At 48.0% G+C, this 22,894-nt stretch overlaps 3 protein-coding genes across 3 annotated transcripts; 1 reads left to right on the forward strand and 2 right to left on the reverse strand.

Moving 5' to 3' along the window:
• Window positions 1-7,378: 7,378 nt before the first annotated feature.
• Window positions 7,379-9,428, reverse strand: HOO65_070165 (G1/S-specific cyclin pas1; the record flags this gene model as incomplete). The annotated part of the gene is made up of 2 exons (XM_071004942.1): window positions 7,379-8,862; window positions 8,957-9,428. 2 exons carry the CDS (start codon window positions 9,426-9,428, stop codon window positions 7,379-7,381), a joined length of 1,956 nt encoding a protein of 651 aa, XP_070856883.1.
• A 7,702-nt stretch (window positions 9,429-17,130) lies between these two features.
• Window positions 17,131-19,589, reverse strand: HOO65_070166 (ATP-dependent RNA helicase SUB2; the record flags this gene model as incomplete). Its single annotated transcript, XM_071004900.1, has 4 exons — window positions 17,131-17,437; window positions 17,500-17,860; window positions 17,928-18,338; window positions 19,364-19,589. 4 exons carry the CDS (start codon window positions 19,587-19,589, stop codon window positions 17,131-17,133), a joined length of 1,305 nt encoding a protein of 434 aa, XP_070856884.1.
• An 829-nt stretch (window positions 19,590-20,418) lies between these two features.
• HOO65_070167 (uncharacterized protein) lies at window positions 20,419-22,413 on the forward strand (the record flags this gene model as incomplete). Its single annotated transcript, XM_071001265.1, has 1 exon — window positions 20,419-22,413. One exon carries the CDS (start codon window positions 20,419-20,421, stop codon window positions 22,411-22,413), a length of 1,995 nt encoding a protein of 664 aa, XP_070856885.1.
• Between the last annotated feature and the right edge of the window lie 481 nt (window positions 22,414-22,894).

Consider the following 22,894-nt stretch of genomic DNA (forward strand, 5'->3'; position numbering starts at 1 on the left):
CAGGCGATGGACGAATGGACGGGGGTTGAGAAGACCAGGGCCCCTGAAGCGATGACTGGGGGGGGATGTGGTCACCACTAGTAGCGGGTTTTATTGACACTTTGGGACTTGATAAGATGTGATGAGTCGCGAGAGAGCAAGCAGAAGCCGGAAAGAAGCGAACTGAAGGCTGGATGAAGAGTGCACTTGATGGAGGCTCTGCTAGAAAAGAGAGAGAGGATGGGGGAGAGGGGGGGCAGTATCGCGATGGCGTCGTGGTGGGGTGGCGTTCAACAGGCCCGTGACCACGGTTCTTCAAATACAGGCAACTACCCAATAATCTCTAATGTGTGCTATGCTACGTATGTGCCACGGTTCCTCGACGTAAAAATCAAGTCACTTAACAAGACATCAGTCCACCCTTTCCTCTTCCTTTTTGCCCTTCCTTCTTGTCTCAATATCTTTCCCGTGATTGGTACGGAAAACAGGGCAAAAACGGGGCAAGCCAAGCTGTCGTTTCGACAAGGTTAGGCTGATTTAGTGTGCTTTTAGCCGTCTGTTGCCTCGACTTGAGGCGTCTCTGTTGCTTAAACCCGACCTGCTTTCTAACTGAGATGTTATATCATGAGAATTTGGTTAGTAAATCCATCAAGTGTCCATAGCCCGACGGATAAGATGCCGACTTGAATCTTTTGATGTATAGAAATGGAAGGAAGCCGCGTGTCATTTATGGCCTAAAGCGGTGCGATGCCAATCTTCATAGCATGGCAATTCGTAAGAAGCCTAGTTCCAGGAGAACAAAGCCAAAAGGGCAAAGGCAGTGCCGCTAATGGGTAGTAAAACATCGAATAGTAAAATGCTAGATAAAAGTAGATGGACTAGATCTTCTAAAGCTTGGTAGAAACCCTCACTTGTGCAAGGAGAGCCGTGGTTCAAAATCCGATTGCAAGCAGATGCCTTGTTTGCTTGTCATGTATACGTGTGTGTGCCTAGGCGTCAATATACCTGAGTTGTTGCTCGGTGTGTGTGTGTGTGTGTATGCATTGTGCGTACAACGTGCATAAGCGGCCAATATTTCTTCATCACATGCAAATGCACATGCAGCGCATTCCCACTTACATAACTCCGCTCCGTCATTCTATTTTATCCTTCTTTCTCTTTACGAGGAAAGCCGTAACACATTGCTTGCGTGTATGCACATGAGCTCGGCGGAGAAAAAAAAAAAAGAACAATAATAACATAATAACAGCGCCCTGTCCTCCATCGGTTCGTCTCTACCTCGTCGATTGCATGTAGGCCGGGTGTATGCGTATATGCAGTACATGCATATAGGCATACGACCAAGACGCCCTTAAGCAACAAGCAGAAGAGCAAAAGAAAGACAAGCAGGCAGGGATCGAGGGTAGAGGGAAAAAGACGCACAGGCGGAGCTACTACTACTAATTAGATGCTTCGGCACAAATAACACCGGAAGATATAGACCTAGCATGTTCTCAAAGAAGCAAAATCACAGGGAATAGGAGGGAGGGCCAGAGAAAAAAGGATGCGCCCAGACCGACAAGCGATGGAAAAACGAGACAACGGGAAAAATAGAAGAGACAACAGAACGGGAGAAAGGGTTGAGCAAGAAGAGAGGAACAAAAAGGCGCAATATGCTGTGTCCACCCGCATATGCAAACATGCAGTCCTCCTCGTTCTTATTCCCCACTGGAGCTTTTCAAGCAGTTTGTTTGGATTGCCCGTTCATGAGATATCAGCATAGTACACCCACTACCAAGGGGCCGAGCAAACAATATAGAAACAACAACGAAAACACCTGTCCATGACTAGGCCCAGCCGCAAATACAGCAGCAGCAGCAAACTTGCGATGAAAGCCGCTAGCAGAGAGGCTCATGTCGACCCGCCAAGTTTCAGAAAGAAAGCCCTTGGCTATGCTCCTATCCATATTTAACAGCCGGCCTTAGATGTCTTGCCCAAGCCCCCTGCGAATAGCTGCCCTGCCACTCGGCTCAACCAATGACATGTCATGCAAATGAATGGAATAGGGCAAGGTGAGGCGGGGGGGGGGGGGGGGAGTAGGAGGAAGAGGAGCAGGAGAGGATGAGGAGCAGGAGAGTAAGAGGAGAGGAGGAGGAGCAGGAGGAGGAGGAGGAGCAGGAGTAGGAGAGAGAAGCCAAGTAAGGAAAATCAGAAGGCCAAAAGCAAGGACAAATAAGCTTGGGAAAAGCATGGAACAACGCAAGAAAGACACCAACACAGCAAACAGAAAATAGATCACGAGACGATTTGAGGAGGTAGAACAAATAAAATCGAAGCCCGTCCAGCAACACAAGCCACTCAGCGGCCTACAGCCTGGGGGGATTGTTTTTTTGTCTACACAACGCACATATAGATATATGTGTATGACGATTAGCATCAGAAACATGACCAAGCAAACAGGTACTTGCGGCCACGAACCGTGTATCGCAAACCTGCATCGCAAGAATATGTGACACCAATGCCAATTGCAACTAGATGCGCAAGAGGCTGGCTAGTGCTGCGTTACTTCCACGTTCCGAGGCTAAGGTTTAAGACCCCGGTAAATGAATATCTGATTTGTCTGGGCTAGCCTTCGTCGCCCCTTGTAGCACTCACTCAGAGCTTGACGTTCATGTTCTTGATGCTGCTCTTCCGAATATTTCTCTTGGGCTTCCTCTATGGAGCATGTGGCGCAGAACCTCACACAGTATTTTGTCTATAAATTGTCGTAACGCGCCGACTTGATGGTGCTGTCAGTGTGATGCTTATCATGCCTTGGTTTGCGCATAAGGACTTCCCCAATTTGGAGCAGCGGCTACCCATTGCCAGATATCTCTCCCTCTAGATGGCATGGCTTCGCATTTTTGTGTCGCCTCTCACGGTTCCGTATTATTTTCGTGCAGGGCAAAACTACACTAATAAGGAGGTGTTTATTATTCACCAAGATGGAAGCTAAACGTGCAACCTACCCACACAAGTCTCAGGTTTTATAGCCTTTGTGCCAGCCAGAACTAGAGTTAGAACTAGAGGCGGGATATTGACCAGAAATGGCGTAGCGTTAAAAATCCATAGCATCCAATAGCTTTTGGTAATGAGGGCCTGTAGCAAGTCCAAAGGGAGGGCTGCGGTAGCACTAGGTGCTACCTGTGCATCGACATGGCTTGGAAAGAAAAAATCAAAAATCAGGAGAGCAACCTGGTGCGTTCTGAGTGATGCTAGTTCCAGTAGAAGAGAAGAGACGCTGCATGCCTTGAATCTTTTACTAGTAGAAATTAGAAATACGCAATTCCGGTCCAGAGGGGAGGGAGCAAGGGTATTTCCAGAATCCGTTCGTCAAGGGCGGACGACAGTACTTGGGCATCGGCTCCACGACTAGATGCTAGTTTAGGCAAGTTATGTTATTTGTACGGAACGCTACTATCGGATGGAGGTGAACGCAAGCTAGGGGATAAAATGAAAATGAGCAAAGAAATGGGACAGCCTAGAAACGCTAGCACGGCCCAGTTAGGCAACGAGCCGAACTAGCATTCTGTTCGCTAGCAGCAAAGAGGGCACAAGGCAAAAGCATTTGGCTTGCGCTCTTGGGGGATTTACCCATCGAAGCCCCGGTAGGGGCAGTTCGCCATTATACGCTGTCCTTCACTAGCGTGTCAAGTTGCGTTCTCTCTACTTGCATGAACATGTATCATGTACCCCAGTGGGGGAGGAAAAGAAGAGGAAGAATAAAAAGAATAAAAAGGGATTGAAATAGGCAAGAGACTTCAAGCCAATACAACCTATAATGGGACACTATCAATATTGGGTTGGGGCTCTACGTGAGTGGGGGGAGGGGGGGCAAGGCATTGTTCCTTTCGTTGGCAAGAACGATGCTCTCGCCACCCGCCCACACACAAAAAAGACACGCACAAAAATAATAAAAGAGGGGAAAAAAATGATAAAAATAATAAAATAATAAAAAAATGAAAGAAAAAAAAAAAAAAAAAAAAAAAACAGGGCAAAAATAGTAGTAAATATACTTGCGGCTCGCCAAAGTTCCACTTAGAAGGCAACCTAGGGAAATTGACCACAACCCCACAAACAACAGCTAACCACAATCAAGGCACCGGTAGCCTCCCATGGCTACATGGAGGCAATAATCGTTGGAAAGGGAGTATCAAAAACAAAGACCCCCCAGCCCCAACCTCCTTTTATTCTAGAACTCTCCTACGATGATCATGTTTGCCTGTCTATTCTGCCTGGCTTCAACAAGCTTCGTTCTTCTTTCGCAAATCTAGCATCCCTTGCAACTTGTCAATTTGAGCGCCGCTGCCGCCCACCGCCAAATGCGCAGGGGGTGTGAGAGAGCTGGGGGGTGGATATGCAGCAATACGATGCATGAAACCCAAAGGCCGCGGAAAGCTGACCCTCCGTGGAGTTGTCACAGTAAGACCAACAAAACTGCAGAGAAGAAATGCACTGACCAGCAAGACAAGTTAAGTCCAGGCTCGGATGCTTGTCCGTAAATAAAAAAGCAGCAGCAGCAGCAGCAGCAGACCACGGCCAGAGTTCAGGCCAATCGCGGGTAGACAGCAATCCCGCCCATCTCAAAAACAAGTCAGGTTTGCATAACCAAGTCCAAGGCCACCATCATCGTCACCACCACCATGTCTTGGGCGAAGGGGGGGGGGGGAGGCAAAAAATAGTAAGCAACTATCCGCCTCGCATCCAATGCACTGTAGCCAGGAAAAAAATTTATGTATATATCTACATATATATCGCTTCGTCCTTTGACTCCTCTCGTCCGATGCCCATGGCAGGGCTTTTTTCTCTCGCACGAGAAAAGCACAAGGAAGAGGGGAAGGCAAAAATCATCTTCCGCCTGTGGCAACAGCACAGAGAACGAGAGAAGAAGGACGAGCAGCACACTGCACAGGCAAGACAGCATGCATATATGGGGTGCATAGACCAGCCAGAAGATCGTTCGTCCTCGCTTCTGTTGTGAGTCTTGCCTTGTAGAGAAGGTTATACATCAGAGCAGAGCGAAAAAGAAAAGATAACCCAGAAGACACAGCCAAGCCAACCACAAGCGGAGTGGAGTACATAGGGATCCTAGCTTGTATACCGAAACCGCCAGTCAGCGGCCCACCCCATGTTCCTTGCCAAGTCAGGCCAGGTCAAGTGATCTAATCTAAGCCAGCACAACTTTACTTCTAATGTGCAACGGTGTACGTCATGCTCCCGGGGCTGGTATATACAAAAGAGCAGAGACAGAGCAAGACTAAGACGAAGAACAAGGGCAAGGACAAGGGCTGAGATCGACGAACAAGGCCAAGGGGCAAAGACAACAAATGGGCTTGCTTATGATGGAAAGGCACGAAGTGGACAACACCGTTAGGTGTCACAAAGCCAACCAAGAAACAATGAGAAGAAAGGAAGACAGAAGCCCATAAAACGAAAGCGAAGAAAGTCCTTTGCTTCACGCATGTGCTACTTGAGACAAAATACGCTACCCTTGCTCTGATAACCATCTTGGGCTAGTTGGAACGTCTCATTTGTTCACTGCTCTCCCTCCCTCTCTTTTCGTTTTGTGGTTCTCTATGCCCAGGACTTCTACTCGCTATGCTGTCATTGCTACGGCTGTGTCTCTCCTAGGCGCAGACAAAACCTCGAGCATCGAGAGAACGCCGCACAGGAGAAGCGAGGGCGAGGCCAACTAGAAAGGAGAAAGCAGGGGCAGAATAGCGGGGACACATGAAGACCATGAATTGCAAGCTCGTAGCTGTTGCAACAGCCCACCTATGTCGTGACTCGTGATGTAGTAGTGTATCGTAGTGCTGGGTACCGTAGTAGTACTATACCTGCGCATTTTACGGCTACACGTCGTCAAATATTACGAGCTCGCAGAGTGGGTTTGGCGCTGGCATTTGTTTTGGGGTAAAGAGTTGGGCCATGGCCGTTTGGCAGCGGGCAGCGGGCAGCGGGAGAGGAAGTGAGTGGGGGAGCTGGTGGGTAAGTGGTAGCGGGTTCATGAGAGGCGAAATGGCCCTTCGATTGGACAATGTTGAACTGTAGCTATGTTGCAGCACAGCCAAGTTCCGCTCAGCTTACTGAGACAAGCGAGAGGTTTTAAAAATATATTCCGAAGTGGTTGAATCAGTAACTGTACGGAGATACTTCAGAGATGGCGCGGCGCTGTATATAGGAGATATAAGAGGGTCATGATCTTATTGGCTGGCTTGCATAAGACGTTGCGTTGCTTATGTATATCCAGATCGAGGACCTTGTTTTTTATTTTCTTTGATTTTTCCATCAGGATTGGTCCTCATAGGAGAAGATATACCTTCCCTCCCCCCCTTAGAGAGATAGGCCTCTTTCCGGGGTGGAAAGCCGAAGTGTGGGTAGGAATAAGACATATGTGCACAGCACGTATTATAGACATATGACAAACACTTACACGTCCAAGTACACACAGTACCAAACAAGTTGCAGAGATACACAGCTTACGGACAATGGATCGATCCCATAGATTACTTGAATCATGCATTCACCATCATCCCTCGACGGGACTCAACTTCACTTTTTTCCCATGCCGCCCCGGACAGAGTAGCAATCAAACAAACCACAGGACACCAAACCAGTTGTTCCTTTGCTGAAATGAATAGCGGCTTATATCATGGTAATAACATCTTTTCTTTTATGCTCTAGTCAACCCGAGGCCTTCTTCTCTGCCCAACCCCTCGCAGCACATTTACATCTATCCTAATTCAGCCTTCGTTCCCATACGGCACTCCCACCATGAGCATCTCAATTGTCTCGAGCGCCAACACTCCGCTGCTAACGTACATCAAAGACCCGATCCCGTTCACATGACCATTCAACATACAACTCTCCAATCACAATACTATGAGCCTCAATAATGATCTCACAACAAATGGTATCAACAGGTTCGGACAAGTAAAAAGAAAGACGTTTCAAGAATAAGAGGGTTTTTATCTAGCAAAGCTTGATAGAATGTTGGACTGGTGCCATACAAGATATATGCAAGGAGGGAAACAACAGAATCCTAAGAATTGGGGGGGATAAAGACGGAGGTGGCATGTGAAAAAGCTCTCCAAAGAGAAACGGCCATTAGCAGGGAAGAAAATGGTGAGCATCATCGGCGAGGAAACGTATGAGGAAGCAAAAATGGGGGGGGGGATATCGCTGTATGAATAAATAAAAAAAAAACCCCAAACCACTATCGCCGTTTAATTTCATGAAAAAAAGGGTATTGTTACAGAAGCAATGTGTAGTACGGGTGTGAGCGGGAAGAAGGAAAGCGTAGCTCCGATGAAGGGTTATTAGCAAGGAGACTCCTTCTAACCACAGAAACAGAAACGCAGTTAATTGTAGGCAAACAAATCTACGCAGACGCAGTAGGATACTGTGACATCAGATAGTTCAGGGCATAGGGTGCCATGTCCTGGTTGTACCGCATGCGCTTGCTCGACTCCAGCGCAGATTCAGGTGTCATCCAAATATCGCGACTAGAACCATGGAGAGAGCTGTTGTTCGCAGGGCCTGCACTACCACAACTCTCGTATGACATGACAGAGAAGCTACGTTTAGGCCTAAGTGACGGAGCAGAGGTCTGCGACTTGAAGCCTTGCAAAATACGCGCTGCTTCCTGCTCAACAAAGCTAACGGGTGATTGGACGGTTGGGACACCAAAGTCGCTAAGTGGGAATACTCCTGGCGCCTTGTTCTCGTATATCTTGGGCAGACTAGAGCTGTTACTCCGACTGAAGCTAGTAGTTTGCATGCGCACGGGTCGGAGTGGGCCACGAGAGGGGCCCAACGAACACGGCAGCGACGCAGGATACGTGCCAGCTTCATGGATGGGAGTGTAGCTCACAGAGGACACTGTAGAACGAGAATCGTCGGAAATCATGGATTCAGGCGATGAGCTAATGGAGGACTGGGCAGCCAAAGGGGAGCAGCGCATGGGACCCATGGACGCAGAGAGTTGGGAAGCCGGAGACGAGTTCATATGATACCTATCGATATTCCGGACAGCGAATGAAGCATTGGCACACTCCATGGCCATGGCCATAGATCGCTGGCAGGGAGCAGACGACGCGACAGAGAATGCCGAAGGGGTGGGGCTCGCAGCAGGAGCAGCCATCCGCATGGGAGGCAGGGACATGTGGCCGTAGGAAAAGCGACGAAGGGGCGCGGTGGGACAGGTTGTGGGCATTTCGACAGTAGTAGGCAAAGTGTTCGATCGAGGCATAGAGAGCAAGCTTGGCATCGAGACACCTGCAGGAGGCGAAGGCTTGACAGTCAGATCAACGTTGGTTATTTCAACATCTAGGTCAAGAATCATGTCTCGCCAACGCAAGGCTGCAGCGTCCTTCTCCCGGCCAGGTCCTGGAGGGGGGGGTGGGAAGTTGAGGTTGAAGGTCGTCCAGCGCGAGAACAGCGACTCATGGATGTAGAGTTTCCAGTTAATAGCCTGCAAGAAAGCAAGCTCATTCTGGTTGATTTCCGAAATGGGAAGACCAGAAATCTTGCTCCAGGCCTTGGCTGAGTAGTTGCGGTCCTGAAGATACTTGGACGCCAAGATCAAAGAGATGAGGAACATGCGTCGACCACATTGAAGCGCCCTGGATGGAGAGGAATCGCGGTGCTCCTGCGAGGCAGAGTTACTCTGTGAGAGGATGTGAGGCTTGATGAGAATCAGATAGTACATGGCGACTTGAAGCGTGGAGTAGGATGTGCGTGAACGACGCAGGGTTTCTTCGATGAAAGTGCGCAGTTTTAGCGGGGACTTTGCACTTTGAGAGACCTGACACTGCATGGCATCCGAGAGCGGCCATATGGCTTCAACGATAAGTGTCGCAGATTCTGTATAGTTGAGGAAATGAACAGGTGAGCAAGTGCAGCTGACAATGGCGATAGCCGGCACCATAGGACAGGGTGCGAGTATTTGTGGACTTACCGACAAGGGTATCGACAAAGTTAACCTTGCGCTCGGGTTGGCGGACGAGATTCGGGATCGTGCGAGTGTTTCCAAGGTTGGCAGTGCGACGGCCATAGTACGGAGCGGAGGCAACGGGGGCTGCGGGAGCAATAGAGACAGCGGGGGCTACAGGCATCAGAGGGGCTACGGGAGCCATAGGGGCCACCACAGTGGGCTCACGGGGAAGCGAGGCATCAAGAGAGAGGATCGGAGGGAGAGCAGTAGAAAGAGCGGCGGCCGAGCTGGCAGTGCAAGTGTTTACGCTACCACCACATCGATTTGACGATGCGCATTCCTCGAAGTCGCAACCGGGAGACAAAGAAGTTTGCGAGGAGGATATTGAGCAGACATCGAATATTTCGGAGGTGAAAGAGGCTGCCATGCGATGAGGGCTACCGCCGTAGACAAACTCGGAAGGCGAGGATAGATTTTGGATAGAACTGTGGTTCATCTTGGTTGTCGATGGGTGAACGTTGGGTGAGGCAGGTCGGTGGTGTAACTCGGCTTTCCTCCAGTCGTCGGTGTTGTTGTTAAAGAGCAAAGTCGGTAATGCTGCGAGTGTAGAGTAGAGTGGATGAAGACTAGGATGGCTCGAGACTTATTGGCGGATTGCAGAAATCCGGATAGACTTAGTTTTCGACAAGACGGAGACGACTGGAGGAAAAGACAGCTTTGTCACAATGTGCATTGCTGGCAGAGAAAGAGGCGGGAAGGAGAGGGAGAAGAGGGAGAGAGAGGGAGAGGGAAAGGGGACGCCAAGCGGGAGGACAAGGCGAAGAGATGTATAAAAGGTGTTTGAGGCGATGGAAGGACACAGAAGCCGACAAGGCTGCCACTGGAATATATCTTGTATCTTGAGGCGACCAAGCCTGGTCTAGGAAGAGAGGGAGTGGTGAGTCGGTCGAGAGTATTCGCAGGCAACCAAGCTAAGCAGTCATCTGATGACAAAGAGTGGCTGTTTGACTATGACTAGGCTGTGGCCAGCTGGGTAACCTGACGGAGGCAAAAGTGAGCGAGAACAGGATGGAAAAGAACAGGACGGCGAGAAAGGGAAATAAAAAGAGTTTTTTTTACAAAGCAGAAGGCAAAGCAGAAGGCAAAGGGATAGACAGAGGCCTCATGAAACGTCGGAGAATGGGAAGTTCGGGAAGCGCAAATCCAGGCCAAGAGAGGGAAAAGAGAGAAATAAAAACAAGGCGATGCAGAGACACAAAGACGCGCTAAGCTGAGGTTTCTAGAATATGAACAGCTGGAAAATAGAGAAGGAATAAAAAATAATAAAGGACAACTACCAATAGGCAGAGTGACAGTGGGAGACTGAGCAAAGAGAGCAGGCAGGAGGGAGTACAAGGTAGGAGGAGGAAGAGATATAGTATAAGTGGCGATGAAAATAAAATATAAAAAGCACAAGGCACAAGGCACAAAGGAAGATAGATATCCGGCCCAGCAGAAACGTCGTCTCCAGCAAGCCGGCTACCCAATTAAGGAAAATGAAGACGGAAAATAGACAGCGCAGCAGATCCCAAGACCAGAGTCCAAGCGTAGGCGATGGCCCAAACAAGGGAGCAAGCAAGAGAACGAGCCTGCCCGCCTAGCAGAGAGGAGATGGGAGGAGAGGAGAGGAGAGGGAGAAGGGCGGAAGGTGTGACTGTTGACGATGGCGAGCAAGCACAATCCAAAGAGGCAGCAGGAAAAGAGCCTGTCAGTGACGAGCTTGAGCTTGATAGACGACAGGAAAGCCGTTGTGGGCAGTGAGTTTGCTGTTGGTTTCTTTTGATATTGCTTCTGCTGTCGTATTTGACAAACGCGTTTCCAAATATATTAGCCTTCCCCCACGAGGTCTGCGATACTGACGCCCTGAAGTGTGGAATAAGGAAAAACAGAGAGAAAAAGACGAGAAGGGGGGGGGGTGTGGAGGAGAGACGAGGGTAAAAATGGAGATGCCAATGCGTTTTGACTGACTGAAGCCACAGGGTCAGACGTACGGTGCTTTGATGAAAAGTGGCCAAGTCAGCAGCCTAAAATACAGTGCTCAGCTGGCTGAAAGGAGGAGTGGCTCGCTGGAACATCAGCGGACCCAACTATATTTCAGTGGGCTAGTGGGCTATTCACGTACAGGCCCCCCCCCCCCCCCACCCAGGTGTGCTAGCGTAGGGGGGGGGCTGTAAATGCCAGCCGCCTAGGCGTGAGCGCGCAATGACTTGCTTGCTGTCTGTTGCTTTTTTTACTCATAGCGTTATTACAAAAGAAAAAAGAAAGACCACTAGGGGGAAGGCCTTCGTTTCCAGTGACTCTGCCTCTGGATCTGCTCTTGCTTGGCATGCTTGATGTCGGCTTTGTTAGGCACCCAAACGGAGTTAACCTTGCAGGCTAGACTCTTCCGTCCCACTATGAATAGTAGTACATCGCAGCACAAAAGGCTGAGGTCTTCTATTGTGCCTCTTCGGCTTTTGCCAACCAACAAACCCTGATGTTGATATGCATCCGTGTCTGCACATGCGCATCCAGGCGTTGCATATCCCATTCGCAAAGCCAAGCAGCCAAGCAGCCAAACAGATTTAAAAAAAAAAAAATTAAAAAATTAAAAAATAAAGCAAAAAAGAAAAAGAGGAATCCACCCCCTTCCCGCCCAGAGGCCCAGAATACAGGGGCTTTGCTTTGGTTTAATGAGCAGGCCGTCGGCCAGTAAAGTGTCCCTTGGCTTTGCCTGTAACATACTGCGAGTAGTAAAATGACTGTTGTTAGAGGGAGCACGCCCCCTGTTCGGGAGGACCAATCCATTTATCGTATCAAAGCGAGCGGGCGACTATGCTGATGATTAAGCTCCAGACTTCTTCTCGCTTTCCCAGCATTATGTCACATCTACATTTGCGAGGCGTTGGGGGCGTTATTAGCGAATGGACATCACCGTCACCAAGAAAAGAAGGGAAGCCCGCCAAAACACTCTAAAAACAGACACAGCGGCATCCGCCAGAAGGTGCTGGCTGGCTGGCTGGCAGTGCAAAGGAGCATCTCCATTTTTGCACTCGTCTGCTGCTTTGCCTCAGCCATTGCCACTTGTCAAGCTACCGGGGTTTTGGCGCAGACTGCGCACTAGAACAGGAAGGCTTCCAGGGCACAGCCCGCTATACAAGCTCCCTATTTACAGGCAATAATGGGTGACCACAACCTTTTTTTTCCTCGCTCAGCCCTTGAGACAGACGCAGACACCAACGTAAGCATTAGCACAGGCATCAAGAGGGTCATTGTTAGTGGCAACTCAGTTCTAGCGCAAAGTCCCACCGGCTTGGCTACGCCATGCTGTGCTATTGCTGTGCTATTGCTGTGCTGTGCTGTGCTATGCTGTGTGTGCCTGTTGTCATGGATGGATGGGCCTCTGTCGCCAAAGCCCGTGCCCGACTAGAGGTTTTGTTGATTGCGTCTTTCAGCTGGATATGACAACCTGCAGATCATTCATTCACTCAGCGAAAGAAGGCGTGGTTTGCGTTTGTTTCCAGCATGGAGACCACGGCGGACACATAATTGCGCTCACTGCACCAGCATATTACAAGCCAGCGTGGTCTGATGCAAAATGCCACACAGTGGATGAAATGAAGCGATGGGGCTAGACAGGCTGCATGGCACGATATCGGAGAGGTAGTCCAAACCACGCTTAGAGCCATCCAAACTTGTGGAAATCTAGTCATCTCCGGGTTCACATGACGCGCAAAGAAGTTTGCAGTTCCCAGTATGACGAGACACCTCCAAAGCGAATGGGCCCAAGTCAGGCCAGTCCAAGTCAGACTAAGCCAGGCTAGGCCAGGCCAGGCCAGGCTAATTCGGGATTCTGACGAGAGCAGCCCCCCCCCCCCTCTTTTACTGGTGTCAAAGAACACTTGCAATTGACTAGCCCGTCCTTTTGCTGTTTTGGGGGCTTGTCTCCGAACAATGCGTGGACAGAGCATGGGAGGGAAAAAGGATATGACGACGGATTCGGGCTTAGATTGCAAGGAATGACTCTTACGATGGATGATACAAGATCTATCTATGACCTATGACTAGGGAAAATAGTAGAAAAAAAAAAAGACCTTGGGTATGAGTATGAGTATGGCATGCGTAATAAGACAGAGGAAGACAAGTCATCGCATGGCTTAGTGGCAAGTTACAAGCTGGACCTTGATCTTCGGTGGCCTCAGTGAGGCCGTGAAACAGAGTATCAAACGGCGACGCGTGTGAAGCGGATTGATGCCCTTTGGTGGATACGGATGGCGTCACAAAATCCACCAGGTCTTGCAAGGCTTGCAAGTCAGGGAGATATACGAAGTCGAGCCAAGAAATAGACACTGTCTCGAGCGGCCACTTGCTGCAAGTTTTCATCCAGGGTTTTGGCGGCCGAGAAAAAGAAAACGAACGAAAAAGTTCCTCCCACTGATTATAAAAGAGACAGCAAAGCACCATGAGGAAGACGAAATACCAAGAAAGCAAAAGCTTAACAGAGCAGACCCCTACAACAGCTAATCACGCAGCTCGTGTTTTTTGCGAGAGCCATCTGCCTACCTCCCTCAGAATCTGGAAAAAAAAAAAAAAGGGGGAACTGAGGAGAACAGAACAGAGAATAATTGACCGAGGTTGTAGATATGCGGCTATGACGCGAATTCCCCCTCCCACCAAGCTCGTGGCACAAAATACCAACAATTCTGCTTGTGATGGGCGTTTTTCGGTCGTTTTATCAGTTCCAAGACGCAATAGTTAAATTGCATCTCTTATGTGGGCACAAAAAGGATGTAAGTGAATATCCAACCAGCCTTGGGATGTGCACATTACACCAGTCCTAGCACGCAAAATGGAAACGAAATCGGGTACAAAGGGACTGGAAGGAGCGGATGTTCGTTCATCCGGCTACAAAAGCGTGCCATGCTCAAACCGTCACAGTAAAATTTGCTTTGATATCCGGGGCGTCTTCCCTAGCTTTGCCTGCCGACTCAAACCAACGTCATAACAGTGATGGACAAATGAGTTTGGGAATTCCCATGGCAATATCTCCTCAGGTATGTATACACTTTGTCTCAGAATGTCTAGGGTTTTCTTCCCCTCGTCAACAGCATCTGCGAGCATACCCATGATCAGCGTACCACGCCACGTCCTAAGGTCTTGTCAAGAAACAAGTTCAAGGCACCACTGCTATCATCTGCTATTCCCAGACCCAGTTTTTCTGAGCTGAGTGGTAGGAGAGGCAATGGCTTTTCATTGGCCAGGCGATCCATACAACGGCCTCTAGTGGCGCCCTAATACTAGGATCCAAATCCTTTATCTTATCTCCTGCAGCTTGTGCGGTAAAAAAATGGAGAAAATAAATGGGCCATCAAGGCCACGCTTCATTCAAAATCCTTCGATTCTTTCTACTGGAGGGCTGGTAAATTCGCATCTTATCCTTATTCCAAGTGCTATTATACCCGTGACTAAAAGAAAGGGGAAGTGGAAAAATCGCTGCATCAAGCTTCAATCACAACACGCAAGTTATACAAGCCGTTAATGTACCAGACCATGTTTCACACAGGGCAACTCCTCTACCCGTTCAATCCTGTATCCTGTATTGCTTGAAAAGTCGCGAGGTCCAACCACGACTCACCTCATCTAGCTTGCAAACGCCGGTATTTCCGGAAAAACATTGCTGGATTTACCCGGAGGAATAATCCAACAGAGAAAGACGGTACAGTACAATAGCCCAAGGTCGACCGACGTCTGCCGAAATTGGGGGAAAGCCAGTCTTCAAGGTTCCATCACTGTTGGCTTATGCAAACTCGCACCGAAAGGCTGTGGTTGTGCTGACTTTTGCAGGGAACCAAAAGCAACGCTACAGGCAGGCTTAGCCAGATCAGACTAAGATAGCCAGACCCTCCTCTCTGCTACTGCTGCTGCTGACATATTGCAACCGTCGTCTATGAGCACGCGTACCAAATTATGAGTCGTTGCTGATCCGTATGCAGCAAACGAAAAAAAAAAAAAAAAAAAAAAAAAAAGGAATCCACAAGAAGCTTGACCTCCTCCTCTTCCTCCCCTTCTTCGATTTAACCGACCAAGAGCTTACAAACTGCAAGCCTCAGTTTTCCCAACACTCACACTCGAACAAGATCAAAGGATACAATTTCTCCTTCGAGAATAGCTTTGGCAGAATACCCAAATGTACGCAAGCCCGATGGCATAACTGTATCACTCCTACAGGCCCGGCCTCAAAACCTAAATGCAAGCCAAAGAGAGCTGAGCCTACCTACAATAATGGCATGACTCACTGCACTAGCGAGAATTAGCCATGCTTTCTTCTTCTCAACTTCCCCACTCCCTCCTGACCTCAGAGTCACTTGAGAGTGGTTTTAAAGAAGTCATGGAAGCGCTTTATCCGGGCACTAAATATCTTGGCGATTCCAAGATAGGCGGTAACATGGGAACGTTGTTTCTCAAATTTTCCCCAATTTTCCTCACCAGGGTTAGTACCGCATATCACATGCATGCAGCTCCAATTACATTATGATAACCCTAAGTTTTGGGCATGTTTACCCGCCAAGTCATCCCAAGGTGGCAATATTAAATGGCTCATTAAAACCGACTGCAGCTTATTGGCTGTCATGACAGCCAAATGTAAAAAAACAAGGTGGCTTAAGATGGACCAGCAGGTAACAGCATGCTGCTTGCTATTGCCTATAGACCATCAAGAATATCACATTTTGCACACAATACTTGACAAATGCTGAAACAGCAATAAAATGTACAAAGCACGTGTCTTTATGACCTCGAGAAGCAGCACAATGCGCATGGGCTTGTTGTTTTTCTCACTCAACATCGGACCCGAACCAGCCCCGTCAGGAGCCTAATTAAAACTCCAAAGAATTTTCCAGGCCTTCATGTCACCCAAGTGCTGCATGCTTGGATGTCGTGTTATCTGTACAACGTATTAGTGTTGTGATAAAGTAACTTCTCCTTCACCGCCAATAAGTTAAACAGAACGCGGATGGGTGCTTGCAAGGTGGGTAGATGGATGCCCTATACAATTGCAAACAGTATACAGACATCAGACGCTATCCAACTTGGGGCAAAGAAAGCCTGAGATGATTCCACTCGCTTGCTCATTCTAACACCTTATGACGGAGCCCGATCTGAGTAATGGAGCCATCTAGTTGGGCATCACATCACATGATGGGATCCATAGAATTCTAGATCCTGACAACCCTGACATTTTGCCCATCAGGTAACAAGCTAATGATATTTGTAAGAAGCAGTGAACAACAGCCAATGCGCTTTGGCCCAGATTTGGCCGAATAAGTCGCTATGCACCAAACGCTCTTCTGCGTTCATATTTGCGTCTCGTTCTTCTACCTCATAATTCGCTTTTCACCCGAAGAGCGCGTGAGCCAAACCTAGTCTCATGGTCCGTGGTGTTATTTCTTTTCTTTTGGGAGGTTTTTTCTTTTTTTTTTTTTAGCTTCATATTCCTGGCCTCGCGCCATCCAATCATCTTTGCTCATGCTATGACTCCCTTTTTCTTTTTTTTTTTCCCTTCATTCTTTTCGCCCAAGGAGAAAAGATATGTATATGCTGCCTGCTCTTAGCATGGGGACAGTTGGCTTTTTAGGAAGGGGGAGGAGGGGTGGCCTCTTCCTAAAGTGTTATTTGAAAGCTGAAAGCCTACTGTAGAAACCAAGTGCAATCATGATCCAGCCTAGTACTAGGCAGAAGCACTGGTGGCGGTGACAACATCTAAACACATCGCAACACATCACAACCCTGCACACATGGTCAAAAAGTCTCCAATACAGCTGACAAGTAACCGTGGCAATATTACGTGTAACATCAGGCGGCCACCCGGATCTTTGGAACCTTCTGATCTATCATGCTATGGAAGGCCAAGCAAGTACCAGTGTATGTCGGGCGCAGGCCTCGCCTTGAACAAGAAACAATGATGCAAAAAGAGGCCAAGCAAAATATAAAACAGAGAGCACTAGTATTCAATGTTCCTTATCTAGAAGGGAAATAAGCCCCCGTGTAATTGCTATCAATTTGGTGTATCTTGAAAGAGAGAGAATGGGACATGTCAAGTAACACGCCGTAGGCGTTGAACTGAAGAAACAAAGGCTAGATAGGCACTATTACACGAAGCCATGCAGCCATGTAGCCAACCTTTACGACGCCATGTAGGTACTGGCATCGATACCATTAGCAGGGTACTCAGGCAGGGCAACCTCAAAGCGCTTTTCAATGGCCTTGAGAACCTCACGGTCTTCCTCAGAGCTAACAAAGGAGATGGCCAAGCCCTTGGTACCAAAACGGCCAGCACGACCAACACGATGAAGATAAGAATCAGCATCGGCAGGAAGATCGTAGTTGATAGCAAGGTTGATGCGCTCGATATCAATACCACGGCCAAAGACATCGGTGGCAACGCAGATGCGCTTCTTGAAGTCCTTGAATTCCTTGTAGCGGCGGATACTAGATATTGGGTTAGAATTGAACAAAATTAAAAGGTTGCCGGGCCATATTCCATAACTTACCGTTCTTCTTGGCTGATACCAGAGTGCACAGCAATGGAGGGGAAGTTGCACTCGCGTAGAAGCTTGTCCAGCTGTGTACAGCGGGCAGTGCTCTTGACAAAAATAATAACCTGGTTGAATTGGAGATCGTCTAGAAGCTGATTGAGCTTGCGGTTCTTTTCGCGCTCCTCCAGCGCTAGATAGTACTGCTGCAGACCGTGCAGGGTGAGTTTGGTGTCTTCGTCGACGTAGTGCTCAGTAGGGTTCTGCATGAACTTGCGGCAGATAGGCTTGACATCATCCGACAGAGTAGCGGAGAACATCATGACCTGCTTCTGCTGAGGAGTAGCACGGAAAATTTCTTGGACATCACGGCGCATATCTGTCAAAATGTTAGTTAAGAGGAATTAATATGACATAAATAGAAGAGAAGAGAGCAAGAAACTTACCGATCTGATCAAGCATCTTGTCACACTCGTCGAGGACAAACATGCGAACACTTCCCAGGCGCAGAACCTTGTCGCGAACAAGAGCGTTTAGACGACCAGGAGTACCGACGATAATATGAGGGCAGGTATCCTTGTTCTTAATAAGCTCAATGTCCTTGTTAATAGAAACACCGCCGTAGAAGACGCCAGTACGAACGTCAGGCAGGTACTTGGAAAAGCGGTTGTACTCGTTGCGGATCTGGAAGGCCAGCTCGCGGGTATGGCACATGATGAGGACAGAGACCTCGCCATCAACAGGCTCGAGGCGCTGCAGGGTAGCAAGGGTGAAGACAGCAGTCTTACCAAGACCAGACTTGGCCTGGCAAATGATATCACCACCCAGAAGGGCCTGTGGGATGCAGGTCTGCTGGACTGTACATGTGGAAGAATGATGTTAGATTGAAGTTTCCACAAGGGCTGATTGATGAAATATGAAACGAGGGATCAAAGCAAGAACTGGTGGCTCGAAGAAGAAGAAGAATAAAAAAGGTGCCAGTGACTATCGGATAATGGTGTGCATCATGAGCCACGTATGAGTTGGGAGAAAACTGCAGAACATGGGTGGTTTGGCGTTGTCGAAGAAGAGCCTTTGGGCTACTTGAAGAACCAGCTTGAACTCAACCACGAAGGTTGGTTTAGAATCACCTTGTCCAACGACTTCTCTGGATGGAGATCCTTTGAACACAGGTGTAAATGGTATAGGTGAATATATGCATATGTTAGCGAAAGCAACCAACCAAACCTTTGGCCAACCTTTCAATTGGCCATCAGTTCTTAGGTCGTTCCAAGATACAAAAAACAATATACCATGAGGCAAGGCTACGAAGTATCACCTTCAGGCCAGACCATTGATGGAATTGCGATACTCATTGACGCCGTTCTTTTCAGAAACACAAAGTCAATGAATAAATAAAACGAAAAGAAGAGCCAAATACGTTTATTTCTAAACGCAAGGACATCATACAGCTCGTTGTTTTAGACACCTCACAAAGAAACAGCATGTGATATTGCAGCTAGCTAGGCAAGCTACCAGCATGCTGAGCCTCAATTACGATGTTCTCCATGTAATTACGCATCCTGTGTTGATGGAGAAGTCGTAGCGAGTGTTGAAGATATATTCCAATCTTCATTGCCGATGCTACCAAGACTAGAAGCTAGACTCGACGTGCGTACAGGCGTACCAATTGAAACTCCAATTAAGGGTAGCAATTGGGTATTTTCGGATTCCCAGACGCCAGCGACGACGAAGGGGTTGATGCCGTAGTTCAAGAACCAATGGCTGGTGTTTTTGTTCTCTCTTCTTTGATATTCTTCTTCTTCTTCTTCTTCGTATGTTGGGGACGTATGGGTTGGAGATGGTGGGTGCTTGGAATATGGCAATTAGAAGTGTAACTGACCCTCGGAAGGATGCTCGAAACCGCAGTCGGCGATGGCGCGCAGAAGCTCTGTCTTCAGAAAGAAGTCACGGAAGCCAGTAGAATGGATACCGACGTATGAGCCCTTCTTGTCAACAGGCTCAGTACCAACAGTCTCCTTTTTAGTAGCGGTGGCAGAGACCAAAGGCTCCTTGCTGGTGATGACCTCGTCATCGGAGTAGTCGATGAGATCCTCTTCAGCAGACATTATTGCGAATGATTAAGTTAGACGGTGATAAAAAAAAGGAGAATGGGTGCGCGGTTAGGTCTAGCTCGACAAAGTCGCGATGTAAATTAGATAAGGTCGTGTTTTTTCTTCTTCGTTAAACTGGGAGTTCTCAGACACGAACGCGGCGTGGGGAGAAAAGAGAGATGTAAAAAGAAAGATCAAAAGAACAGATAAACGGAGAATATAGGTTAAAGCCTAGAAATTCCTGGGAGCAAGAATTCCAAACAAGCTGGGGGTCGTCTTGATGGATGGTGGGAAAATAGACAACAAAATAAGAAATTTTAAAAAGGGAACAAAAGATGAAGGGAAGGGGGTGAAAAGACCAGGCAGGCATGAGAAATTTGGTCTCAAATGAACAACCAGGCTGACTACTTCAGCCTTCTTTCTATAGCTTAGCAACATGGAAGGCAACAGAAGCTGTTTTTACAAGCGCGTTGTGATTTGGCCAATTAAAAAGATCATGTGGGGCGCAGTGATATAGTGTTTACTGAGCACTTGCCTATTGCTGTTCTCTTCATATTAATACAAATATAATAAAAGAATATCAGGCAGGAGACACATAGGCGGTGAGAAGCTGAAAAGGGTCATGATTAAAGTGTTATTAAGAGCATTGGGTAGCAAGCAGCATAGAACCTCGCCTCAACACTAGGTTGAGAAACACATGATAACCCTATAGCTGTACATATATTAACCCTAAAACAGCCGACAGGAACTGAGCCCCTTGTAATTTATCACTAGGTATCAGACTCCGTGATCTATCATCAAGACGAACATAAATCAAAAGGAAATTTCCTAAAGCAGCATCAAAATGTCTGATATACCTCTTTCTCCACTGCAGTCTTCAACTTCGTTCCATAAACTACAAGATCAGTCATCCGATGGGGGTAGTGGTTTCTCTACTCCAACGGCTGGTTTCAAGAACGTTGCCTTTTCGCGCCTCCCATCTCATCGTCATGGTGGAGGTGCGGATGTCATAGATGCGCCGGTCTTTAGCGGCCCACCCCCACCTATTGCACGCTCTATGTACATGGCTAAACCATACTCACCTTCTTCCTCACAGTCACACCACTACTCATCATCAACGCTACAGGATGGGCATCAAGTGTCATCTACAGGTCATAATATAGCTGCTAGTCTAGCTAGTATCGGTAGTGCCTTTTTTGATACTAGCCACATCACTACCCTCTCCAGAGCTCATAATAAACCTCCCGCACGGGCCCAACACAATCCCGATTCAGTGTGGCGCCGTATTCAACTTCGTGAAAAATCACTGAGTGAAGAACTGCAGCTGATTCTAGACGTACAGTCTCAGGCTCTGACCCGGGGACTTGGAAACGATGGCCATATTGCGTCTTACAATGCGAGCCACCCACAAAGTAGCGGAGGGAGCACACCTACGGGAAACCTCTACTCACAAGGCTCAGCATCCTTTACGAAGTCATCACATATGAAAATGTCATTGCATCAACTAAATGACCATGGGCCTAACGGTGTGGTCATGCCGGTACGCCAGCCCAAGACTTCAAAAAAGCCTAGCTTGAGAGCCGCACGCAGGTCTTTGTTGGACACTCTTGCTGAACTACGAAGCCTTAAACAACACGAGCACCAATATATCAAGAACGAGGCTCAAGTGCGCAATAGCGCTCTATCACGTGCTAAACACCTTACTGCCCGTCAATTGCAGATATCAACTGAGCTTGGACTCTTGGAAAACAACACTGACGAGGAGTTGGCTCAAGAACTTCACAGCTTAGAAACCGAACACGACGGCCTCTGCCGTGAGATTCGCGAACTTGAAGAGCGCCTTGTTCTCCTCCAAAAAAAGCGTCGCTGGGTTGATGATAAGATCCTGAACATCCGAGGCAAACGAGAAGCAGGGCTCAGCGGCTATCGCGGTGCATTGAAGGAGGTCGACGAGGAAATCAGCACTTTCATGCACCAGCCACCAGTCGAGCCGTTGCAGGCAGAGGCTTATGCACATCTACATGTAGTAGACAGCGACGGCGTACGTATCACCTCGCCTGGCGGCAACGAATTTCTCGCCCTTGTACCTGAAAGACGTACACTAAACTTAGCCCGTGACTGGTGGGAAGCTGAGGTACGAATACTAAAAGCCCGGGAAGAGGCTGTAGCTAAAGAAATCGTTGCGCTAGATGAAGGCGCTGAGGTTTGGGCTGCCACAATCAAGTTGGTCACTCAGTACGAGTCGTCACTAAGTGAACAGATGAAGAAACTTGACTGTGAAGGCAATAGTGATGATTCCCAATCAGCAGACAATACCATAGATCAGCTCGTGGCGCAAATGGATGCAGTCATGAACGTTCTCAAACAGAACCTCCAGTTGGCAACGACAAAAAAGTGGAATTTACTGATATGTGCTATTGGTGCTGAGCTGGAAGCATTTGAAGAGGCAGAGTCGATGTTGCGCTTTGGGTCAGCTACGCCCCGCAAGGATGTTCTCCTGGAAAGCTACGCCCCGCAAGATGCGAAGAAGCCACAGCAGCAGTCTAATGATGTGTTGACAAAACCAACTCGCAGTGTGCTGGTCGATATGCAAGAGCAGCGTGAAAATCAAGTTGTCGGAGCCGACGGCCACAAGGCCAACGCCGACCATGACAAAACGGGTGATACTGGATCAGCTTCCAAATTTGAAGTATCTCGGTCTGGACTTGCGGCCTCATCTAGCCCTGTATCATCAACCAAGTCTTCAGAGAGTATGCCATCACCAGCTTTCAAGCCTTATCGTCATGATGGCGATGTTTATTACAGTGACAACGAAGTACCAGCGGACTTTTTGACCTGAAATGACAGTGTGGTGTTTATCAATGCGTCTTGAATAATACGATGAATAAGGGAAGGACTTATAATAATGACACTCACTATATAGTAGTATTCTGAGTTTACAATACTACATTTAATCATATCTTTATTTATATTGTTTTGAATGATCGCTATGGAAAAATTGAGAGTCGCTCAGGCGTGCAAAACGAAGGACAATGTTCATTGAAACAAGCATAAATAAAAGTCATAAAAACATGAGGTGAGTTCATATCGAAACTCGAGGATATGAACAAAAAAAAAGGGGGGGGCAAGAGGACAACGAGCAAGCGGGCAAAGACAAGCAGAAGAAAACAAACAATAACCAAGAAAAGAACAGAATCCAATCAGGGCAAATGATGCAATGCGGTAGTCAGGAACACGTATGAAGATAGGCAAGAAGGGTAGGAGGGTTGCTGAGTGGCTAGTCGAGTGACTGACTGAATGTGTTGCTTGTAAATAGTGTA

The sequence above is a fragment of the Ceratocystis lukuohia genome, assembly GCF_044167205.1.
Source record: "Ceratocystis lukuohia strain C4212 chromosome Unknown Supercontig7_pilon, whole genome shotgun sequence".
Taxonomy (NCBI): domain Eukaryota; kingdom Fungi; phylum Ascomycota; class Sordariomycetes; order Microascales; family Ceratocystidaceae; genus Ceratocystis; species Ceratocystis lukuohia.